A 22711-nucleotide genomic window follows, 5' to 3' on the forward strand; every position below is an offset into this window, starting at 1 on the left:
TTCATACAAGTTTTGATGAATGAGTGAAACTGAGACTCAGAGATGTCAAGCAACTTGCTGAGGGTCACACAGTTAATAGGGGTTTAAACTGGGATTTGAACTCAGATGCTACTTACTACTGTGCCATCAGTTTGAGGTGGGGCAGATGAAGAATATCTTGACCTTAAGACCTGCACCTTCCCATGCACAGCCCTGATCATCATGAACTTGTTTGTTGAAGGATGCAGTTCTGAATGGAGCCAGAGGAAAGGACCCACATGACTGATCCTGGCCAGGGTCCAGGGTAGTTGCTCAGGAGCTTGGAACAAGGGGATGCATAGGGCACCCCTTTTCTCCTACAGTCTGTATAAGCTGTGTGATCTTGGGTGAGTCACTTAACCCCTATCTGAAACTTTACATATCTGAGATGGGAATAAGTGAAATTTACATAGATTCTACAGTTTGGTCTGGAATATTCTCCCAAAGGCCCGGGTGTCAAGGACTTGTTCTTCAGCTTGGCCCGACTGGGAGGAGACACGAACTTTAAGCGGCAGGGCCTAGTGGGAGGCCTGAAGGTCATTGAGAACACGCCCTTGAAGAGGACAGAGGGACCCCACCCCTCTTGACCCTTCTTCTGCTTTCTGGCCCTGGCCATAGTAAGGTCAACAGCTTTGCTCTACCACACATTCTTCTCCATGATGTGCCACCCAGCCCAAAGCAATAGGACCAACCAACCATGGACTGGAACCCCAAAACTATGAGCCAAAATGAACCTTTTCTCTTTATAAGAAGATTATCTAGGGAGTTTGTTATAGCCATGGAAAGCCGATTAATACAACACAGTAGAGTGTTGTTTATGAGCAACCAAGATAATATACACAACGGCTTCTAATGAGCCATAATAAGCCCAGGGAATGTAAGACAGCAGCACTCCTGGCATCTGGTGGGAATGCAAACGATCAGAATTCAGGACATCTGGGTTTGGGTTCTACCATGTCTGCCGTTTACCAGGTAGCCCCCGGAAGTCAATTTTGCTACTTATAAGATAAGGATAATCTCCTTTTCCTTCTCCCCTTATTTGGATTCTCTGAGGCAATCACAGATGTGACAAAAGTTTAAAGCCCTAGCCAAATGCAAGTTCTTTCTACCCCAGTTTCTTCTTCCCTAGGGCCAACCAGAGTTGGATGAACCATAACCAATGACTTGTATTTTGTTTTTGGTTTCAGTCTCAGGCTCAGGGTTCTAAGTTATAGTTCTCATTAGAAAGGATGCCAATGATGATATATTAGTCTTCTTGAGTGCACAGAAATGGTTTTGAAATCTGGGCAGAAAAGTGATGTCTAGAGGTGAAACACGGTGGCCATAGATCCCAGGAGTGAATGGAGATTGAATTAGTGTTCCAGTCTCCACAGCAGTGGTCTGTACTGATTCAGGACCTGCTTAAAAAGTTGCGTAATATCAGCCTCCATGGTGAACACCTGGCATGAAGGAGAAAATGTTTACTGAGTTTAAATCCACCATCTCTAATCACAGGAGTTTAGTTCATGTGGGAGACTAGGGCATGAGCTAGCACCTGAGCGCTGAAGGGTGCTCTGGGGAGCAAGGGGAGTTGTTAAAAGTGGAGTGAGAGGAGCCATCATATATGTGCTTGAGTGCAGAATGCTGTGCAAATTCACCATCATAGGACAGCAATGGCAAATGCCAAAGGTCAGAGATGAAACGCAAGTCCAGGGACATCTGGGAAGATTCCATATCAAACAGATTCTACCCTGGCTTTATTAAGCATTTGACCCAATTGCTCTAAGGCACTGCTCTGTTAAACTGTGGGCTGCAACCCATTCATGGATTATGACATCAATTTAGTTGATTAAGACCTGCATTTTTAAAAATTTTTTTTAACATTTATTTTTTAGGTGTAGATGGACACAACACAATGCCTCGAAATCTGGGCAGAAAAGTGACGTCTAGGGGTGAAACACGGTGGCCATATTTTTATGTGGTGCTGAGGATCGAACCTGGGTTGTACCGGTGCTAGGCGAGAGCTCTACTGCTGAGCCACAATCCCAGCCCAAGACCTGCATTTAAAAAATGAAATCTATATGGAGAACAGAGTCAAATACGTGTAGCAGAAGTAACTATTGTTTCATAAGTTTGGTTGCAGTTGCACATAGGTGGGTATTTGTGCACCTCCTGAATGGCAAGTCATGCTCAGAGCATGAAAGGCCTGGCAGAGGGATTTGCACAGGCCGCCTGTTCACCCTGCACCACCAGCCCCTCCCACAGTACCTGAAACATAACTAATGCTCACTAACTATATTTTCAGCATCAATGAACTCCTAGTCTTGGTCATCTGTAGTAACTACAGGAGAGCTGTAAGAAAATTATACAAGCTAATATTTTTGAATATTTACTGGATGCCAAACACTGAACTAGATACTTTATATCTGTTATCTCATTTAATCTTCCCACCCAACCCGCATTTCTAGGAAGGGATTGCCCTCATTCCTATCTTACTGATCAGAAAACTGAGACCCAGGGAGCTTGAAACCTGGACAGATTTCCTATGCTACACTTCTCCCAAGTTATGAATTTTCCTGGGCTGTGGATATATGGTTAATCATTTAGTAAACATTGGAATCATTCTTTGTCCATTGGTGACTGCCATCAGCATTTTCTGCCTAAGATTCCACATTCCTTTGAGTTTCCTTGCCTTTGATTTTGACTTCCATATTTAGAAGAGAATATAAATTGCTGGGAGCCATCAGCCAAGTAGGTATGACAAATTCCTTGCCAGCTTACTCCCATGCTGTCTAGTGGAAGGACTTCTGAAAGGTGACCTTGCTCAAGGACAAGGGCAGGATCCGTGTTTAGGGTGTTCCCCCTTTAGAATAGGGCAGTTTAGCATAATAGGAGATTAGGGTGTTCCCCCTTTAGAATAGGGCGTATCCTGCTGCTGAGTTCCTCTTGAGTGCTTAGGGTCAGACAGTATATTTTGGGAGACAGAAGCCCAAGAGTAGTGGATTTGGGCAGAGAACGTGGATTCCCCCAGAGCGTGTTTGTAGACGGCCGGTGTGAGTTCGGGAATAAAGAATTGCTGTTTGAATCTACAAGCTGTGTGGAGGCTCATGATTTGTGCCCAGCCAGAGACTGCGGCAATAAATAAAGGGAAAGAGGGGGCCTTTGGAAAAGTAAAGCATTGGGAGCTTTGTCCTCCTGATGTGGCTTTGTGGTCAACACCTATGCATGTGGGAGGCCCTTGTCCTGATTCCTCACATTCCCCTCCCCAGGGCTTCAGCCTGAATCTCAACTGCTTGCAAGCCCCCCCCCCCCATCAGTCAGGTCCCCACTGAGGGACTCATGTTGTTCCCTGGGTCACTTGTTGGTGGCACTCACCCCACCTGCAGTCATACAACTATTTATGTGATTATTTCTCCCAGCCCATTCCCCCCACTAGATAATTCATCCCATGAGTGACAAGACTCCATCTTATCCTCCATCATACCCCCAATATCTAGCATGAAATCAGCACTTACTAAACATTTTGTGACTATGTGAATAAAGACCCTTTTATGTCCCCAGCTCTCAGGGCAGTGCCTGGCCCATAACGACACTCAATAAGCATCCATTGGATTGAATTATAAAATTCCCTTGGGCAAGTGGCTTCTTTTTAGTCTTTAGTTATTGTACCTGTAGAGAAGGATAGAGGCTAGCTTTCCTTCCAGCTCAAAGAGAAATTCCTGAAAGTGTTGAGTGGTGTCATCTTCAAAGTGCTTTGGGGCAGAGCCTAGAAAGAAGGCCTAGAAGAGATGGCACCAAGAGGCCATACTAGACACAAATCTGAAGCAGGTGGTCATCTACATGAAGGACACAAGGAAGACCCTTCTCCAATCTGTCACAAACCAGCCCTCTCTGAGCCCCATGAAGTGAAGGCAGTCAGGAGAAGGCTGGAACAGATGTGTGGACCCAAGAAACAGAGCCAAGGACAAGAGCAAGAGGCTTCAGAAAGAAAGATGTCTGCCCAACAGATGGAAGAACTTTCTAGAAATAAAAGCTTTCCAAGATGGAATATGGTAGTGAGTCCCCTGACACCAGACATTTAATTACAGACTCTCCTTCAAGAAGATGCATTTGCAAGAAACCCAGGAGCTAATCAGAGAACTGGTCTAGAGGACCTTTGTTATTCTATTTGGCCCCAGATATGTAGGAGCTAGGTTTGACTTCTACATGAGGGGAACCAGGAAGAAGGCAGGGCACCAAGAGACAGATGAGGCACTTGGACATTGTTAAGAAAACAGGAGGCCCAGAGTATGGGAGCAGGGAATGCAGACAGAGAAGGCCACACAGGAAAACTTTAGCCATTCCTAAGTTTGCTTCCACCTGTTTCCTCTCCTGGCTGAATCTCATTACACTTGGTTCTTGTTATTCATAGTAGTTCTGATCTATAAACCTGCTACCTACACTGAATTAGGGAACACTGAACCTCTGCTCTCAGGGAAAATGAAGTGCTAGGTTCCTATGATCCTCATCACATTTTAATCAGCCGATATATAATATATATCATATGTGGTATATTATATATAACTTCAATATATAGCCCTGTTGATTTATATGTGTTTCTGTTTCCAGATATCTCACTTAATAATGCTGGTTCATTAACAATGAACAACAGCATAATAATTCACCCCCAAAGCTTACTGAACATGGATTTTCTCTATAAGGCACATCCCACTCTTTGTGTCTTCAGGAACACCAGACAGTACTGGAACACTGATTGGAAGTTAAACAGAAAACTTACTAGTAAGGAAAAATAGCACAAAAATACCAAAGCTATGGCACTGTGGAAAAGATACTTGTTTATAGTAAGAGAGCTGAAACAAGAAGGCAGGGCCTCTTCTTGTTCAGTGTCAGCCAAAGATGTGTACATCAGGTGACTCAAATGTTTTGCCACTTTATGAATGTCTGCCGAAAAAAAAAAAAAGCTATAAATACTGTTTCGGGGTTTACATAAAGATTTGACCAAGTAGTCAAATTTGCAAATATGGAACCCATAAATAATGAGAATCAGTTGTATTCATCTGACTGCCATCCTTAATTTCCAACCTCTGGGAAGTGATGCAGAATTTGGTCACCATTCTTACTGCCAAAGACAGTAAGCCCACCCTGACTGTTCTCTAGTGACAGATAACTATTACTTAGGGCAGGAGTGGAGCTTGGGCCACTTCTGTTGGCTCTGACTACAAATGTCACCCTTCAATCATGCTCCTGTGGATTTAAGGTACTCCCCACCTAGTTCAGGATTTCAGAAGTTAAGCTCCCTGGAGAAGGTCCAGAAGGACGCTCAGATCTCTTTCTTTTGGGGACAGATGCACCAAGCAAGTTTAAAATTTTCTTTTGCCTATACCCCAACTCCCTCTTTTTCTGACTTCTATAATCAAAACTCTCAGAGCCTTAAGTATTTTGGGGGGATGATCCAGTTGGCCTTCCTCATGTGGTGAGGGCATGGCAGAGTCTGCAAATAGGAAGACTCATCTGCCCTTCTCTCTCCCACCTCCCGGAAGACTGAAGATATTTCAAATGAGCTGCTGAGGAGAGAATTTGTCAGGGAACTTGGGCATGCTAGAGATTTTTCATCTTATAAGAAAATTACTGCCAAAGAACATGCCTCAGTTCAGGGCACGCCTGGCTTCATTTGTTCAGCTCACCAAGTGAGAAGTACCTTGGGAAAGCTGCTCTACTAATCGCACAACTCTGAGCTCCAAGTGCAGGTGCCAGTTGAACTCATGACTTTGATGAAGCCTCGAGGCTGAAGGAAGTTGATCATCCCCTGGCCTTCAGGAAGGCTGGTTGCTAAAGTCAGGAGAATGCTGGGGGGAAAGGGAGGGTCAGCTCTGAGCTTTCAGTGATGGGCTGGGTACGGCTGGCTCGTGGCCCTCACTGGATGCAGGCTGTACTGGGGGCTGTGCAGAGCGTGGGTCCCGGGCCTCACTGTGCTCTGCGCTCTGGGAAGATGGGGAATTCCTAGTTTGGAGTGTCAGTTGCTCTTGTCTGAGGAGCGCCATGCTATGCAGGTCCTTGATGTGCTGTGGCCTCTCCTAGGAACAGCCATCATCTTCACACCCACCCAGAGTCATTGAAAAGTGGGACTGAATGTCAGGGAGTGGAGAAACAGAGGGAGGTAGAAAGGACAAAGATTAGGGCTAGAGAATAGACAGAGGGAGGGCAGGGAGGAGGCCACAGGAACCTTCTCGAAGCAAGGAGGGGCCCCTTGGCAGAACTGATTTCTGCCAAGCATGGCTGGCATGGCCTGGTCCTTGCAGTTCTCGTCCAGGGCTTCAAGAGGGACTGAAAGCCTTGCTCACCCCAGCTTTGTCTTCTGTGCCCTGTGGTAGGCTACAAGCAAGATTCCAGGAATATTGCAAACAAAGACTGAGAAATATATAGATAGACATCACCATGTGAGACCACAGAACTAAAATTTGCACAATGTAATAGAATCCTCAAAGCACAGCTATAAACAATGTTCCATTTTGTGCTCAATAATTTTATGATGCACATGAAGCAGATATTATTATGATCATCATGTCTATTTTACTGAGGAGAAAATTTAGGAACCAAATGCCAAAAACTGTGAGATCTTGGCTTAACCCTGAGTCCTCTGTTGCTAAAACCTAGGTTCTTCCCACTAAGCCACACTGTCTGCCCCTGCCAGGCTCCCCACCCGCCCTGAAGGTGGGTGCATGGCCTGCGGGCAGTCCTCAATCTCTGGCCAGGGGTCTGCTCCAGTTCTCCTTAGAGCTGGCTGCTGCAGGCGGCTTCAGGAGATGGAATTAGCAGGTCGCCCTCTTCCAGCTCCCCCAGGCATGAGCTGGCTGAAGAGGCACGGAAAGGAGTCACTGGGAACTGGCAAACTTCCCCAGGCTGATCTCAGGCAGAAGCGTGATCGGGCACATTACACGAAATATATTTAAAACGCAACACTTCAGAATCCTGCTCCTCTGCCCAAAAGCAGCCCCCTGTTCAAAAATTAAAGTAGCTTTAATTTGTTTGCCGGCTGATGTGTGAATAAGTTTCTGCAGTCAGTGAATTTTCCATCAAGGCTGATAAGCAGAAATTTCCTATGGTTTGGGACAAAGAACCAGGGCACTAGAGAGGCCAGAGGAGAGAGAAAGCCCTTCAGAGGTCATCTGCCTTTGACCATTGGTCATCCCTGAGGTGTCAGGAGAGCCAGATCCTCAGAAGAGAAGATAAGGAAATCTTCTGAAGAACCATGGGAGCCCTGCTCTTAGAGGAAGAAAATGGAAAGAGAGAGAAATGGATCAGTGATTCAAGGGAACTTTCATTTGTATTTTTTAAAGTGCCAGTTGCCAGCAGGGAGGTTTGGCCCATGAAATCTCTCTTGAACAAGTCGGGGAGCCGTGGCTTCAGAAGACTCTGACAACAAAACCCTCAGATCCTAGGGCTCCACTGTCCCTGTTGGCTCTGAGCTCCTTAAGACCTGGAAGGCACCTGCTGTGTGCAACCCTCCCTGAGACCCAGTGAGGCTCTGCACATCCCAGGCCCTGCTCACTGCTGCACCCACTCTAGCAGGGCAGTGCTGGCTCACACTGAAAGAGTCCCCAGGCCCAGAATGACAGCAGGGTGAGGGTGCTACAGCACAGGAAGGCACAGGGGGACAACACACAGAGCACATCACCTGTGTTTGCAAGGGGGTCAGGAAAGACTTCCTGAGCTGAGTGCTGGGAAGGAGTGGCCAGGTGCAAAATGAGTGGGCACAGAGATCTGTGATGGTGCGCAGGTGTGGACTGCGAGACGGCCTAGTGTGTCCAAGGAAACCATCATCTAGGATGGCTGGGGCAGTGTGGGAGTGGGGTGGGCAGGAGAGGAAGCTCAAGGCAAGCAGGACACTGCACGTTTCAACCTGAAAGCAAGCGGGGGTTCCTGAGGGGTTTTAAGCCCAGGAATGAGACTTTCACCTATGCATTCTCTGGTGGAAAAGTTGGCCTAGCTGACCTCCAGCTCTGAGAATTTATGACATTCTAAGAGATGGTGTCAACTATTTTAAACTTCATGTCAATTCCCCTTCTTCCAGCTCCTTAATTAAAAAGAAGAAATAAGTGACTTCTCAGTCACCTTCAAAGCAGTCCCCAAACCACCCTCCCTCACCCCGATCTGCTGCCTCTCAGTTTCTTCATCAAAGGCAAAGCTGCTCAGGCTGGCCCGGGGGGATGGCAGGCCAAGCAGCCTCCCCAGCTGGCCCACTCTCATAGGTCTGTCCCCCACTGGGGAGCTGGCACTCTGAGGCTGCTCATTTGCAGCAATCAAACCCCCACCCCAGCGCTCAGAGCCAGGTCCCAGCAAGGCAGCTTCAAAGGATCTGCATATTTATGGTAAACTCCTTCCTCAAATTGAAAATGCATTAGACGGTGGCAATCAGGCCCTTCTTGGAGCTACCTCCCCCACTGGCAACCTGTGTGAGCCTTGATGGCTGTTCTTAGCGCAGAAGGGACTGATGCTGTCATGGAGGAGGCTCATAATGAGAGGGCTGGGAGCAAGGGCACAGATGACGGGTGGGGCCTCTCTATGGAGGTGACACTCTCTTCACTGTTCCTCCAGTATCATGTGATGGATGCATCAGTGCAGAATCTCCCCTGAGATGGGGCGTTTTGAGTTCTTTTGTAGTTCCATGTTGGAGTGCCTTTGATGTGGGGGAAGGGGTCAGAAGATGGGGACCACCGGGGCCGATCCCACAAGCAGCTCTGTTCAAATTGCCTTCAGAGTAACAGAAGCACTTCCTGGTGGCCCCACTGTACAGGGCTGTAATAAGAAATGCAGCCGCCTCTGTACCCATCAGGGGTGCTGCAAAGCAAGCTCTACCATTGCCAAGACTCCCCAGGAAAGGGGCAGACCGGCCTCTTTGTGGACTGTGTCAGGCAAGATGGCGGCAGGGAAGATTGAAGACGTGCAGGCTGCCATTGCAGCTGTGGGGGACAGGAGGTTGGATCCTGATTTCCAGAAGTTTCTCAAGAGGACCTTAGATCCCCTGGCTTGGAGAGGTGATTCAGATAAGCTATCCTCCTGCCTCTGATAAAAACCACACTCAAATCACTGAGACTGACCCCTTGAAAACCAAGATTATATCTGCTTTGGAAACCAAGATAAGGCAATCAACTTATAAGACATTTTACTTGCCTTCTCCTGGCCATCCCTGCTATTCTTCCATTTCCATAGGAAGATTGTTAAAGGGATTGGTGGTTCAAGGAAAGGGTGGCTCAGGTCTAGTTTCCATGAAAAGTCCATGTGAACTAGCCTGGGGAAGATGACAACCAGAGTAATTAATTGACCCTACTGCCCAGAGTTCAGAAAAAATTGAAAACAAACTTCAGTAAGCAAGCTAATTCAGCAAATAGAAATTGAGTGTTCCATTTGAGGTGACTGATAGTTCCACAGAGCCTCAGTTTGGGGCCCTGGATCATCTGGAGCCTTGCGTCTTGATAGAGAACTAAACAAACAAAAAATCATCCATGGTGAAAGATTTGTAAGACACGACATGTTGGGAATAGGTGCAGGCTGCTTCTCAAGGAAAAGAAGAGGAGCATGATTAGAACACTGTACAGTCATCACTGGCTGCAACTTCTGCCTTTCCCAAAGATCACAAGCTCTGAAATAGATTGTGACTCATTTTCATGCATTCTCAGCCTTTGACAAAGAGTAAATGTGAAAAGATTTTAGTCTAAATTCAGGAATGAAAGAATGAATGAGTGACGTAAGATCAAACTGTTTTTATACATCTGAGAGCTGTTAAGAAAGGAGAAGCAGATTATTCTAGGACGCTCCAGAGGGCGGAATTAGGAAGTAGAGTTTGACCCAGTGCCTGGAAAAATCTGGAATGTGGCCTGAAGAGATGGTGAATTCCCCAGCCCAGGACATGCTCACAGGGAGGCTGGGGGCTGTCTCTCACGCAGAACACAGAACATTTTTGCATTGGTTTGGAAGTTTCATGGAGCAGCCTTCCAGGTCTTCTCCCAGCCTCGAAATAAAATTAAAGGGCTGGGGTGCAGCTCAGTTGTAAAGTGCCTTGGACTTTGAAGAAGCAAGACCCAAACTCAGTTCTTCAGTCTGGCACTTACTGAGTCTATGAATATGGATACATTTCTTTGTCTCTCTGCCTCTATTTTTTTTTCCACCTACAAGATGAGAGAATAGCTTTCATGCAGGGTTGATAAAAGGATGCAAAAATTTAAATATGTATGTACACCACTCAGCACGGTCCCTCACATAGGCGACAATGAATGCCATCTATTATTATTGTATCAGTCGAGCCAGCCTTCCACATAATCATAAGAAGGCAGAAGAGAGCCATGGGAATCTAGTTCTGATAATCCTTGGGCTCAGCTGGCCAGATGTGGAACCAGATGTGGGCAGGTTACCATCTTCACTGCACTTGGGAAGAAAACTGAGGTGCCCACCTCCTGGCCCACAGTGAGCCAATAGGAAAAGAGTAGATCCACACCTTTAGCTCTGGATGTCAAACCCCACAGGCTTAATTCGAGCCTGTTGACCCATTTCCGATCCTCTGGGGCTAAGAATCTCTGATCTTCAGACAAATAAATGAAGACATTAAGGGCCTTCTAACGCCACGCTTCTTTTTCCCTACTCTCTTTCAAGCAGAACTTCTTCCAGATCAGGGGACTGTGCTGTGCCCATATTGCCCAGGATGCCTTCTTGGGGAGGAGAAGGGGAACACTGGGTAAGAATGGGGATCTCACGTGGGCAGAAATGGGGCATGGACGGAGGCAATATTATTGACTTCTATGCCCACACATGCAAAATCAGGAGATGGTCCAGGTTCAGAATGTCACAGATACCACAGGAAACATGTTCCCCCAAACATGTTCCAGTGGAAGCTCCCTGGAATCCCAAAATGGGAAATGCTCTCTGAGCCGAATCAAAATAGTAATTTTTTAAATAGTAAAAAATAACCCTGAATTCTGAAAGACTATTTTTAAAATGGTAATAATCCTTTAATCAGCCACTGGCAGGGAATATAGTATTTGGTTCAGACATTTTACCAATTACAACCCACTGGGTCCCTGCGTGGTGCTTTCTAAATAATCAAAACCAGCTCTTAATAGTCACTGGCCCAGGCGGGCAGAGAAAGAGTAAAACCAGATCCGAATAAGAAGATGCCATTACTAAAGAAGACCCAGTCCAGCAGGTCATAAGAACCAGGAGACCAGGGAAGTGGGAGAGTCGAGGGCATGGGCTTTGGAGCTGGACAAACCTGAACATAGATTCCAGTGTGCCCAAGTCCTTGCTGATAGCAGGACGTGGGCCAATGGCCTTACCCTTGAGTAAGACTCGAGCTTTCTTATTGTTGAACTGGGAACTGGCCTACTGTGAAGGGTCCTTCTCAAGACTGCAAAGTGCACATGTGGTACCTGGCACTCAAAAGATATTTCCTTTGCTCCATGTCACTTGCCCTCCCCTGCCAGCGTCACCTTGGATGGACTTGGGAGACTGTTAGGGCAGAGCTATTGGCATTCCTTCCTTCCACCCTGGAAGAGAAGCACGATTAATTATCACTTCCTAAACCATTTCTTCATCCTGCAATAAGCAGGGGAAGGACACCCGTCAAGAGGTAAAGACTGGGTGGTGATTGGGATGGGACCTGGGGACCAGCGCTGCGAAGCTACATCTGTGCCCATGACCCATCATGCACAGTATCCACTTGGTACCAGAACCAGACAGAAGCAGCAGGACATTCATCAGATCTTCCAAAGGAAAAAAAAAAATAGGTCATAAAAAGGATTTTCACCATCCACTTTGTAAGTCCAGCCAGGAGTGTGTCTCTTGGGGCAGCTGAAGGTCAAAAACATCACATCCTCTTTAATGGTCACTTGTGTGACAGATTAGCTCAGAAGAGTGGGGTGAGGTGCAGGGAGATCAAACAGGAATTTTACTCTTGCTAAGGCAGGATTTGCCAAAGGGGTAACCTATGGACCACTCACATCCTAATCTTCCATCTAGGTGCCAGTTAAACAGCAGATTCTGGTTTTACTAATCAAAAGATATAGTCATGAGTTCCTGTGGGGCTACTGGGAGCTGCTGTTAAAGGGCAGTGAGCCACTACAAAGGAAGCCTTAGGGTAGAGTCTGGGGGATGCAAGGTGGGTGCTGGTGGTTTATGATACTGATTCTTATGTATGGATGGTTGGGTACTGGGGTTTAAACATAGGACTTAGAACATGCTAGGTAAGTACTCTCCACTGAGCTCATCCTCAGCCCTTTTTCTTTTATAATGAGACCAGGTCTCCCTAAATTGCTGAGGCTGGCCTCAAACTGTGTCAGCCTCCTGCTCAGCCTCCAGAGTCATGGGCATACGTCACCATACTCAGCATGATGATGACAATTCTTAATAATTCAGGCAACCTTGTGGCCTCACAGCTGGCAGAAGTGTGTCTGAGTGGCAGCTAATGTAGAAGCACAACTCAGGTGCAGAGAGACTTTGAGCCCAATCATCTGCTTTCAAGTGAGAGGCAAGAACAGGGCCACTGGAGTTGTCCCTGGATAGGAGGCGTGCTAGACGTGGGTTCTTTCCAGGTCACTCCTACAGCAGGACTGAGGTCCAAGAGGAATTTTTCAATGCCTGAGAAGGGCTTCTATGGGTGGGTCGGGGGCTGGCACGAGCAAGACATTCTCCCTGCCCTTTCAGACCTTTGATTTCTTTGCACCCCCTTCCTTGCCCTGTTGTAGTCTTCCTTGGAGTACTTACTGCTTTTGACCTGATGTTATTTGTGTTTGTACACCTGTCATCTGTCCCCTACTAGAATACATGCTCCACAAAAACAGACACTCTCTCTTTAAAAAACCTGTACCTAGAAGGCAAGCCAGCACAAAGAAGGGGCTCAACACGCACTTCTTGAAAGAATGAATGAATGGTCTTCATTTTGCATCCCCCAAGCACATCAGAGCTCAGGGAAAAGCCTGCCTGACATTTCCCACAGGCTGGCAGCTTACTTATTCAGGGACTGATGAGCCCGAGGGCATGATTTGAGTTTAATAACCAAAAATTGAAGTTATTTTTTCCTGTGTCACTCTTGCTCACCAGACCGTGAGCTCTTTCTTGGTACAGGGACTGTCTCTTTCAGCTTTGTTTCCCCCAGGCCCAGCACAGTGCCTGACACATAGTACACTCTCAATAAATGATTGGTTAGATCAATGAAATGACCACTGTGTGATATTCCATCCCCATAGTTTCTGGCTGCCTGCCTGACCTTGTGCCCATTTAAGAAGCTATGAAAAATGGTGGTTGTTGCTTAAAGATCACATAGCCCCAGCTCAGAGCTGTGAGGACCTGATAACAGAGTTGGCACCAGGGTTGGGGCCATCTCCCTCCATTGGGGACTTATTGTCTTCCAAGAAGGGTGATCTTACAAAAAGTGTTCTCATCATTGCCCTTCTACGTGAGAAGGGCTAAGGAGGACTCCCCATGAGCACAGAGTGTGGGAGGCAAATGTGACGGGCCGCTATAGTACAGACTTCATCGACACAAGCTGAGGCACCTGATGACTGAGTGCATTCCTGGGCCCATCGGGTGGAGCCTAAAAATTTGCATTTGTGCACATTACCAACGTGATTCTGATGCATAATTTGCCATCATGGTTAGAAAGGTGGAATCTACTGGGAGGTGTAGATGGGCCCAAAATCAGCTCTCCTGTGTCCAGTGCTCTGCACTGAGGACAAGTCAATCAGTCTCCCGGAGCCTCAGTTTCCTCACGGATAGTGAGAGCATTAACAAAATGCACCTGACTCTGTAGGGTTCACTAATGAACACATGTTATGCGGCAGCCCAAGGTAAGCGCTTACTAAGTGAGAGTTGCCATTGTTATGCTGGTGATGGCGATATGAAGACGGTGATTCTTCCTCATCTGCTAGAAGGGGGGACTCTGCAAGCCCTGCAGGGAGCATTCCCTGGCTCAGCCACTTGGACAGTCAGGAGGCTCTTTAACACGCCTGTTTCCTGCTGTGATTAGGACCTGCCTCCCTATTTCCAGGCTTTTCTAAGGTTGGAGAAGGGCTCCTAGAAAGGAAGTCGATTATTAAGGTGGTGGGGAGGATGAGCCACCTGAGAGACACTCGGAATGGCTGTCAGAATCCCTGATTCCTCTGATGGAGGAGGATCCGGGAAAAGGTTAGAAGCTTAACGAAGGAGAATGAGAACAGGAGTAGGAAGCTGAGAGGAGCCAGGAAGGACAGAGCAGCCCTGGGAAGATGGGAGCAGACAGGAGAGAGGGGTTGATTGCACCAGGTGGGGTTATGGGTTGGCCGGAGAAGAGCTGACGGGAGAGATGGGCCTCCACTCCATGGCCGAAGGGCCTCCTCAGCCCATCTGGGATCCAGTCTGTGCTTTGCCAGTGGATCCCTGGAATCTCATGGGTTCCACAGTTAGGGTAAAATTCAGTGAGTAAAATAATCCAAAAGAGGGGACAAGGACAGGGAATTCCTTCCTTAAGTGACACCATCCCCCTTCTCACCTCCCCCTGTGACATCATGCTGGCTGACCTGGTGCAGGAGGGGGGACATCAGTGCTATGCAGGACCCTGCCTGGGATGCAGCCTGCTGTTCTTGGGGATACCTGACATCAAGGACTTAAAGAAATGGGCCAGGGACAGAGACAGGAACAAAGAGGTGGGGGTCTGTCACCACAGCAACACAGCCAGGCTTACCTGTCGAAAGCCATTCCTTGTGAACTGTAAGATTTTCAGAGCGTAGTTGGACCTCTGGCCTTTGCTGTTGAATTCAATGTGGCCGGTGAGACCTTCCAATTCTACCTGTCCAAGAGAGAGTGAGTTACAGCACCAAAGAGGCCCCACATGCCCTTGGCTCCAAGCAAGCATTCCATGGGCTTTGGGGGATTCCAAGAAAGAAGAAGTCACGGAGACACAGTCTCCTGCCCACCCACATCCAATAACCCCATGCCAATTCTATTTCAATACAAGTCAGGATGCCAGCTTGAGCTCAGAGCCCCTCTGCCCCTTCTCTAGGGACCTGTCCGTAGCATTTATTCTCCCTGGGCAGGTGCTCACCACCTCTCAAGCCTTCAGGAAGCCAGGATGCCCTCTGCAACTGACTCAAAAAACACTAAGCCCAAGACCCTCTGCACCAGGCCTCTCTGTCAGGAGATGTCTTACTTGTAGGTGGAAATCCATGCTGCTCCTCATAGGAAGCGTAGCCATGGAGAGGAACATGGGAGAACCCATCCCTGAGCTAGAATTCTCCAGGCTGCAGCTTCTGGAGGCCTTACAGGCTCCAGAGTGAGGGTCTTCCCAGCTGTGCAGAGCTTTGCTAAAACCATTGCTGAGCAGAGACACCAGCTTCCAAGCCTGGCATTCAGGGCCCCTTAGTAGTCTAAGGATCAAGGGTCATTGCCTTTGGAACAAACTTGCAACGTATTCTCAGTGGGCGTTAGGTATTAGTGACCCATGATCCAGTCAACCAGGGCCACCATAGATGACTTTATGTAGGACTGTGATCTACCTACTGGGAAGCCTGGAGCTGAAGGGCTTCCTTGTGTCTTGAACCAAGCATCCCACCCCATCAAACTAGGCTGGGCAGACCCTCAGCTGCTCCTCACCATGCGCAGGTAGTTCATGAGGCTGGTGCCATGCTGCCAGATCTGGGCTGAGCCACAGGACAGGGGCTTCACGCCGATCTCCTGGCTCCGATTCAGTTCCTGGACTGCTGACACCACAGCATAGACGGCGTCAAATAGCAGGGCCGAGGACAGCTGGGAGAGGTAGGAAGCAAGGAAGAGAAAGGAGTTGACGAGATGCAGAGAAATGGAGAAAAGAAGAGAGAGAAAAAAAGAGGGAGAGAGAAAGAAGAAAAGGGAAAACAAAAGAAAGGGGAAATAAGGGTGCATTTCCACTGCCCTTGGCCCACCCTGTGTCTGGGCTTGCACTTCTGCTGACTGCCCAGGCTCTTGTCCACAGGCACTGTGCAAAGGCTTCTCTGGGATGGAAGCATCAAGCTACCCCTGTGGGCTCCAAATGACTCCAAGGATATGCCCCCCCAACCCCTGGGGAAATTGCAACTTCCATTGTTCCCAGGAATTCCCAAGAAGGAGGCTGGGCTGCTTATCTCAGGCAAAGGGAAGGAAACTGACCACTTCCCTCAGCTTAGCCTATTCTACTAAGCTTAGTGGAAGGTCACTTCCTCTTGGAAGCCCCCCAAAGATGCTGTTTCTTCCTAAATATACCTAGAATTAGTGTCTAACTTGTACTGTTCAACCTGACAAGTATATTTGAAGCACAAGGTAAGTTCAGAAGAGGAGGGGCCTCCTCCTGTGATATTCCACAGAAGGATGTGGAAGGGAGGAGCGGGGAGAGAGAACACCAATCAGGGTAGCAGAAGACTGAGTGAGATGGAGCCACCGAAGTCTGTAGGGGTCAAATAAAAGGGGAGATGTCTTTTGGGTGATCAAGAGAACACATCGTGGAGGATGCCACACTGGATGGGAGTACTGAGGATTTGGGTGACACATGATTGGATGTGAGGGTGGGGAGCAGCCAGGGAGGAAGAAATACAAAGACTAGGAGCTGGAAAGTGTGGAGCAGCCCAGGAGGCAGCCATGAATCATATTCATACTCGGGGTCATACTGTGGATTGCCTTAAGCCATGGTCGTGTCCATATTTCCATCTTCCCTATTAAAATGCAAGCTCCTTAGGGCACCCAGGGCCTTAATGTCTATATGCTGCATGGCAACTTGCATGGGGTCTGGCAGATGGTTGGTTCCCAAGACCTATTACTTGACTTCACTATTGGCTGATAGATGCCCACTGCCCAGTGAGTTAATCTATGGTTATAGCCTTTGGAGAGGGGAAGCCTGAGGTGTTTGGGTTCAGGTGGTGACAGCAGAGACTCCTGTCCTTGGGACATGTTCAATCTAAGAAGGAAACAATAATATGCTGAGTTAATGTTCACAAGGTCCCTGACCAGAAATACCTACCAAGTGTAAATTGTGGTCAACACAGTTCAGGGGCCCTGGGGGTGCTCCAGGAAAGCAGGTGGAGCCCTCCCAGGAGGAGTGAGGTTGAGGGACTAGAAGCCCATGCAGGATCCCATTGCAAGGTGAGTTTCTTCACAGAATTACCATGTCCCCCTATCAGCAGTTCAGTACTGCCCTTCCAAGACTCTCCTTTGGACTGAAGACTACTTTTTAAGGACTACCTTTTTAAGGACTGGCAGAGCACTCTCCCATGTGACAGACTTTTTACAACTGGCCTCCCACCTGGCCAGGCTCCACAACAATGGCCCCTCCAAGGATGGAGGAAGCCCACCTAATGTTCCTTCAAGCCCTCCAGAGAGAATATGCTTGGCATGAGATAGAAAAGAACAGAGGAAAGAGCCTGGAAGCAGAACTTCAACCCCGGAGTCCAGACCCCAGTCCCTCCTTTGGGTGCTGAGTTGACCCTGAGCATCCTGAACCTTGAACCTCTCAAAATCAGTGACAGTTCCATATCTATAAAAGAGACACAGCAGTCCTTGCCTCACAGGGCTGTAAAAGAGTTCTATAATGGCAGGAGCCAGGGGTCAGCCTTCCTGAGAGCAGGGACCTGTACCGCCAGGTCTGCCAGGCATTGGCAGATGCTCAGGAAACAGGCTGGCTGAATGCAGTCTCGGAGGAGCAGCAGAAACGGGGAGCTACAAGGTCAGAAGACAGGCTGGGCAGAGCGCCTTATTTCCTGTAGTTTTGGGCCAGCAGACCTATCAGGGGAACTGGGTGAGCTGATTTTGGATAATCTCTTTCAAAGGCAGTTACAGGAAACACAGACAACACAGTTTCCCTAGTCCAAGTTCACCTGTGCAGTAAAAATCACCTGGCCAGGGAATCCCTTCTTCGCCCCTCCCTCTTTCCCTCTCTCTTGCCTTCCTTCTTCCTCTGCTTCTTTTCTTTCTTCCCACTCCCGTGCCCCGACCCTCTGGCAGGCACCCTAGACCTCAGATTTCCCCTTCTAACCCAGTCAATGAGGCCAGCCCTCCTCTCTGTCCCCTGGTCCTGAATCTACCTATGACCTGAACACTAAGCAGACAGGGTACCCAAATCCCTGATCAGGACCAGAGGAGAACCCCGTGGCCCTGCCGAGCGAGGCTGAGCCAGGCTGAGCACTCCTGCGAATCCTCCAATCTATCACCCCTCCTCGACCCCACTGCCCTTCCCCTTGGCCACCTAGCTCCTTCCTCATTTGATTCAAGGCTCACCTGCATGGCACCTGGTGCTCCTCCGAGAGCCTACAACTTTCCTTGTCCCTTGCACAGAATTCATTTTCCCCCAGGCCCGTGTGGTTCTTTTATTAATGGGCCTCTCACATTTCCTCGCCAAGAAGAGAAATGGAAATGATGAATGCCACACGCTCTCCCTTTCCAGCGTGCACAAGCATCTCCCTCAGGGGGAGCTACTTACCTTTATTGCTATTGGCTTCCAGAGCCTCTGGTTTGGCGATTTAAGTGATACTGTAAACCAATTCCTGGCCCACCCTCTCCCTTGCCTCCCAGTTACTCTCTCTGTTCTAAGATTCCCCAGATCACAGTGTCTGAGCTGGAAAGGATCCTAGAAATCGACAAGTCAGGCTCTCGTATTACAAATGGAGAAACTGAGGCTGAAGGAGTTCTCTTGCCCAAGGTCACCCAGCAAGACGGCACAGGGCCACAACTGGACCCCCGCACCCTTCTGTCCAGTCTGGTTTCTTCCTAATTCTGCAGCCCTGTTTTCCTACCCACTGCCCGCAGGGCGGCCCTAGGGAAGCCTAGGTAATTTTCACTCTATCAGATTTATTCTTGTGCCAGGGTGACTTGGAACAATCTTTCAAGACATGGTCACCTTCTCCACAACAGATAAGAAACTAGTGGGTGTGTGTCTCCTGGATGCCAGGGCCAGGGCTGCAGAAGAATGGTGGGCAGGCTCCTCTGATGCCCTGGCTTTGGGTCATTACCCAGTAGCTTCCTGGCATCCCTGGCCGTTTGTCCTCTCATTAGCTCAGGTAAGAACCACTAGCTGAGCACACGTTCTCCCTTTCTTTCCCCCATTTTGTTTAGGTGCCTCCCCCTCCCCCTCACTACCAGGAGCTTCAGAGGGGGCTGACCCAGCCCCAGGGCCCAGGTGAGCCTGAGTGATCCCAATCTCCTCATCCCCCTGCGAACGTGTGACTCAGGACAAGTGACCCAGTTCAAACCAATGAGGGACGAGCTGAGGTCTGGAGAGAGGAGTCTGCTTCTCAGGAGCGTTCTTTGTCCCAGGAGAGAGTCTTTGTTCCTGCTTTGGACACTTCTGTGTCTGGGGAGATGCCTGGAGCAGCGGCAGCCAACCTGGGCCCTAGCCTGAGCATGAAGTTGTCACCAAGGGTGACCAAGCAGAGATGGAAAACATGTGGGTCTCCAACCACATCACTCTGGAGTCTTGCTGAGCCATGTGACACCACCCTGCCTTTTGAGCACAGGGAATTTTAATTAGCGTTTCTATTACAGGAAGCTGAGAGCACAATAACTGGTGTGGGGGCTCTGGGGATCCTGGCCTCTCAGGAGTATTGTCGTACCAGGTCCCCAGGGAGACTTGGGCCTCAGCCCCCTCAAGGGGGGGCCTTCCTGGGTGAGGCTGTGCGCTAGTCCCTGAGAGACCATCAGGACTGCACACCAGCTGAGGAAGCTCGCTCTGCTGTTCCGCACATCCTCCACCAAGCCCCCCGGCTTGCTCCTGCCACCTGTTGTCGCTGTTCCCACTCCGTCTGGGATGTGGTTTTCTTGGCTGATGCTCTTATTAGCACACGAGCCGGATGCTGGGAGATCAGCTTGTGCCTGTTCCCAAGTCCTTTGGCGCCTCTAACTCTGGGGCCTTCAGGATTCTCTGTGTACTTCTAGTAATTACAACACCAGCTGGGGATGTGGGGGGTGGGGGGGAGCCGGTAGAAGGAAAGTCATCAAGACTCCTGTCTCACCTCTGCTGATAAATTGCCTTCAGAGCTGACATGGTGATATGTCCCAAGTAGGTCTGGGCTTCACAGGTCTCCACAGTTCAGCCTGGGCTGATGGAGCTGATCCCTTCTAAGTCATGAACATCCTTCTGCCCACACCCCAACCTTGGTTCAGTCTCCTGAGGGTCCTCCCCTCATTACCAGACTGCCCGTCTTGGGCAGGCTCCTGGCCATCCACCCTCTCATTACCACGCTGAGAACTTGCCCCCACTCCTCCAACTCCGGACTCCTCCCCTTGCCCAGCTTCACCTCCCAGGGTGTGAGGGGCTGCAATTGCTCTGCCTCATCAGTTTCCCCTCGAGTTGTTCCACATCTCCATCCTGAAGCATCTCTTTGCTCTCCTAATTGCTTTCTCCCTCTGCTATTATTTACTAATTTAGCTCTGGAAAGCATTCGGGACCACAGTCAGGGAAAGTGGTTCCCATCACAAAAGCCCTAGTTTCTGTCTCCACTTCTGGACACAAGGGAAGGGGGCGTCTCTGCTCCTCCCTCCTTTCCCACTGCCTTCCCTTCCATTTCCTTTTCCCCTCACGATCCCCCTCTCTCTTTCCGAGGTCTCTGTTCCTCCTCTGTGCATGCACGTGCCTGTTTTTGTCTCCGTGTCTGTCCCTGTCTCTTCTAAATATTAAATCCTCCAGCTCAATCCTCATTTAAAATCCTCTCCTCTCTCTTGGCACCAAAATGTTGTTTGGCAAGAAACCCTCGACTCTCTTGTTTTTATATTTTCATTTGGTTCTTCATTGTTATTTTCTTTTGAGCTGTTTGCAAATTGTTTCGGGGAAAGAAAGACTTTGTATAAATTAAGATGAATCAAGTCTGACTCAGGGAGTTCTGGTTGGATTCCTCCCCGCTCCCTTGAAATGAAATAGGAATAACTTCTAGACACACACCTGTAGCCCTCATCTCTTCCTGAGCCTCCGGCACCTGGATTCCCAGGATCCTCTTGGATGCCCATTTGTTGCTGAACCTCTGTGAGCTTAAACTCTGCCCCTCACCCCGGATATAATAGCAGGGCAAGAACATTTAAAATCTCATGGAATAGTTCTTACAATCTGGATTTTATTCAATGAAATAAACACTTAATTACAAACATCTGCTTTAGCCTAAATTCTAATTACTTAATCTAGCCATCTGTAATTTTAATGATTTCCCACGATTTTCGTTCTTTGCAGCGTGATTAATGGGAATGGCATCTGAAACTAGTGGGTGTGTGTCTCCGCTCATGACACTCCCTTTTCTGTTTGCAAGGTCCCCGGCAGGCAGGATGCATCTTTGCAGACTGCTGTGGGCCACCTGGCAGGTCCTGCTGCAGGGGAGGCTACCCTGAGTTTCCTCCCTGGTTCCCTTTGGCTCCAGACACTCCACTCCACTGATGCCCTTAGACCTGGGCTCCCTGTCCTGCAAGCTCCACCTGGAATATGGAAAGTGGGGCGGGGGGGAGGGGGAGACCCACACACAAGAGGAAAGGAGAAAATGCCACAAGTGGGGAACATCTGGAGTAGGAGACGGAAAGAAGATGGGGGGGGAAGGGGAAGTGAAGGGAGAATGTGGGAGCAGGCAAAGAAAGAGCATGGGCCTGAGGTGGAGAGAGAAGGGAGAGGAGGAGGGGGTGAGGAAGGGAGGAGGGGGGAGGAATGAGACCATCCCACCAGGCAGGGGCGGGGCGGGTTGCAGTGTTTTGGCAGAGCAGGATGGGGGAGGCAGACCAGGCTGTGTGTTCCTGGAACTCCCTCGCCTTCCAGCTCTCTGTCAGGCAAGAGCTGGGCTGTTTGTGCTGGGAATTCTCAGCCCCCAGACAGACAGGAAGAGGACGCCTTTCAAAAGGTAGGCTGCTAAAGTGAGAAGCTAGAGAGATGTGCCGCTATTGTCACTGCTGTGAGCTTCCCTTGCGCTCTCTTTGAGGTGACAGTGTCTGTAACACCTCCCTTCCCCCTCAGAGGCCATCACAGAGACATGGCTGGAAGGTTCTCTGGCACCGAGGGAGAGATTCTGACTTCTGGTTCAGGCTGTGTTAAAGCGTGGATCCCGGGATGGCCCTTATGTGCCACCTGGCTCTTTTGTGCCTCGGTTTCCTCATTTGTCATAAAGGGCTGCATGACTGCCCTTAACTGTCATTAGGATGCCACAAAGAAGAAAAAAGGTCATTGGCTGGTAATTTCCTGGGAAGTGCTACAGTAGCTCTGTGTGGAGGTGAAAGTCATGACCATGATGCCCCAGGCTCCTGAGCAACATGTGACCAGCCAGAAAACAGGAGGGCTGGGAGGGGAAAGCCGAGTGGGGTACAACCAGAGGGACCTGGTGGTCCAGGTCTGAGGCTGCCTGGTCCGCCTCCTACCAGCCCCCTCCAGGCCTCCAGTGGGGCCATGGCTTTCAATCCCTGCAGGGGATGGAACCTCCAGAGAGCACTCCCAGCTGCCCAAAGCCCCCCAGACATCCTGGGAACATGAGCTGTGGAGGCCATGGAGGTCTGAGAACGGAACTGAAAGAAACAGATGAGGCCAGGGTTTCTACCTTTTATACTACTCTTGGCAGCCTCCACGCCACGGGACGGCCTCTCCAGGTCCGTTGAGCAGGGCAGCTCTGGCCTGGATGCTGCATACCCTGCCCACTGTCTTGTACACAGAAAATGAGCAACAAGTCACAGTTATATGTCAGAACACGATGGGGTTATGTTCTGACAAGTGCATCATTAGTCGACTGTCACT

General features: G+C 49.1%; 1 protein-coding gene across 4 annotated transcripts in view; it reads right to left on the minus strand.

Annotated features, from left to right (window-relative positions):
* Grik4 (glutamate ionotropic receptor kainate type subunit 4) overlaps positions 1-22711 on the minus strand; it is a 279827-nt gene that overhangs the window by 77484 nt on the left and 179632 nt on the right. For all 4 annotated transcript variants that reach the window (XM_076843680.2, XM_076843682.2, XM_076843681.2 and 1 more), the window contains 2 exons: positions 15613-15765; positions 14705-14809 (listed from right to left, as the gene is read on the minus strand). In XM_076843680.2, the coding sequence (XP_076699795.1) occupies positions 14705-14809; positions 15613-15765 (258 nt within the window). The remainder of the gene's footprint in view (positions 1-14704; positions 14810-15612; positions 15766-22711) is intronic.

This window comes from Callospermophilus lateralis, chromosome 2 (assembly GCF_048772815.1).
Source record: "Callospermophilus lateralis isolate mCalLat2 chromosome 2, mCalLat2.hap1, whole genome shotgun sequence".
Taxonomy (NCBI): Eukaryota; Metazoa; Chordata; class Mammalia; order Rodentia; family Sciuridae; genus Callospermophilus; species Callospermophilus lateralis.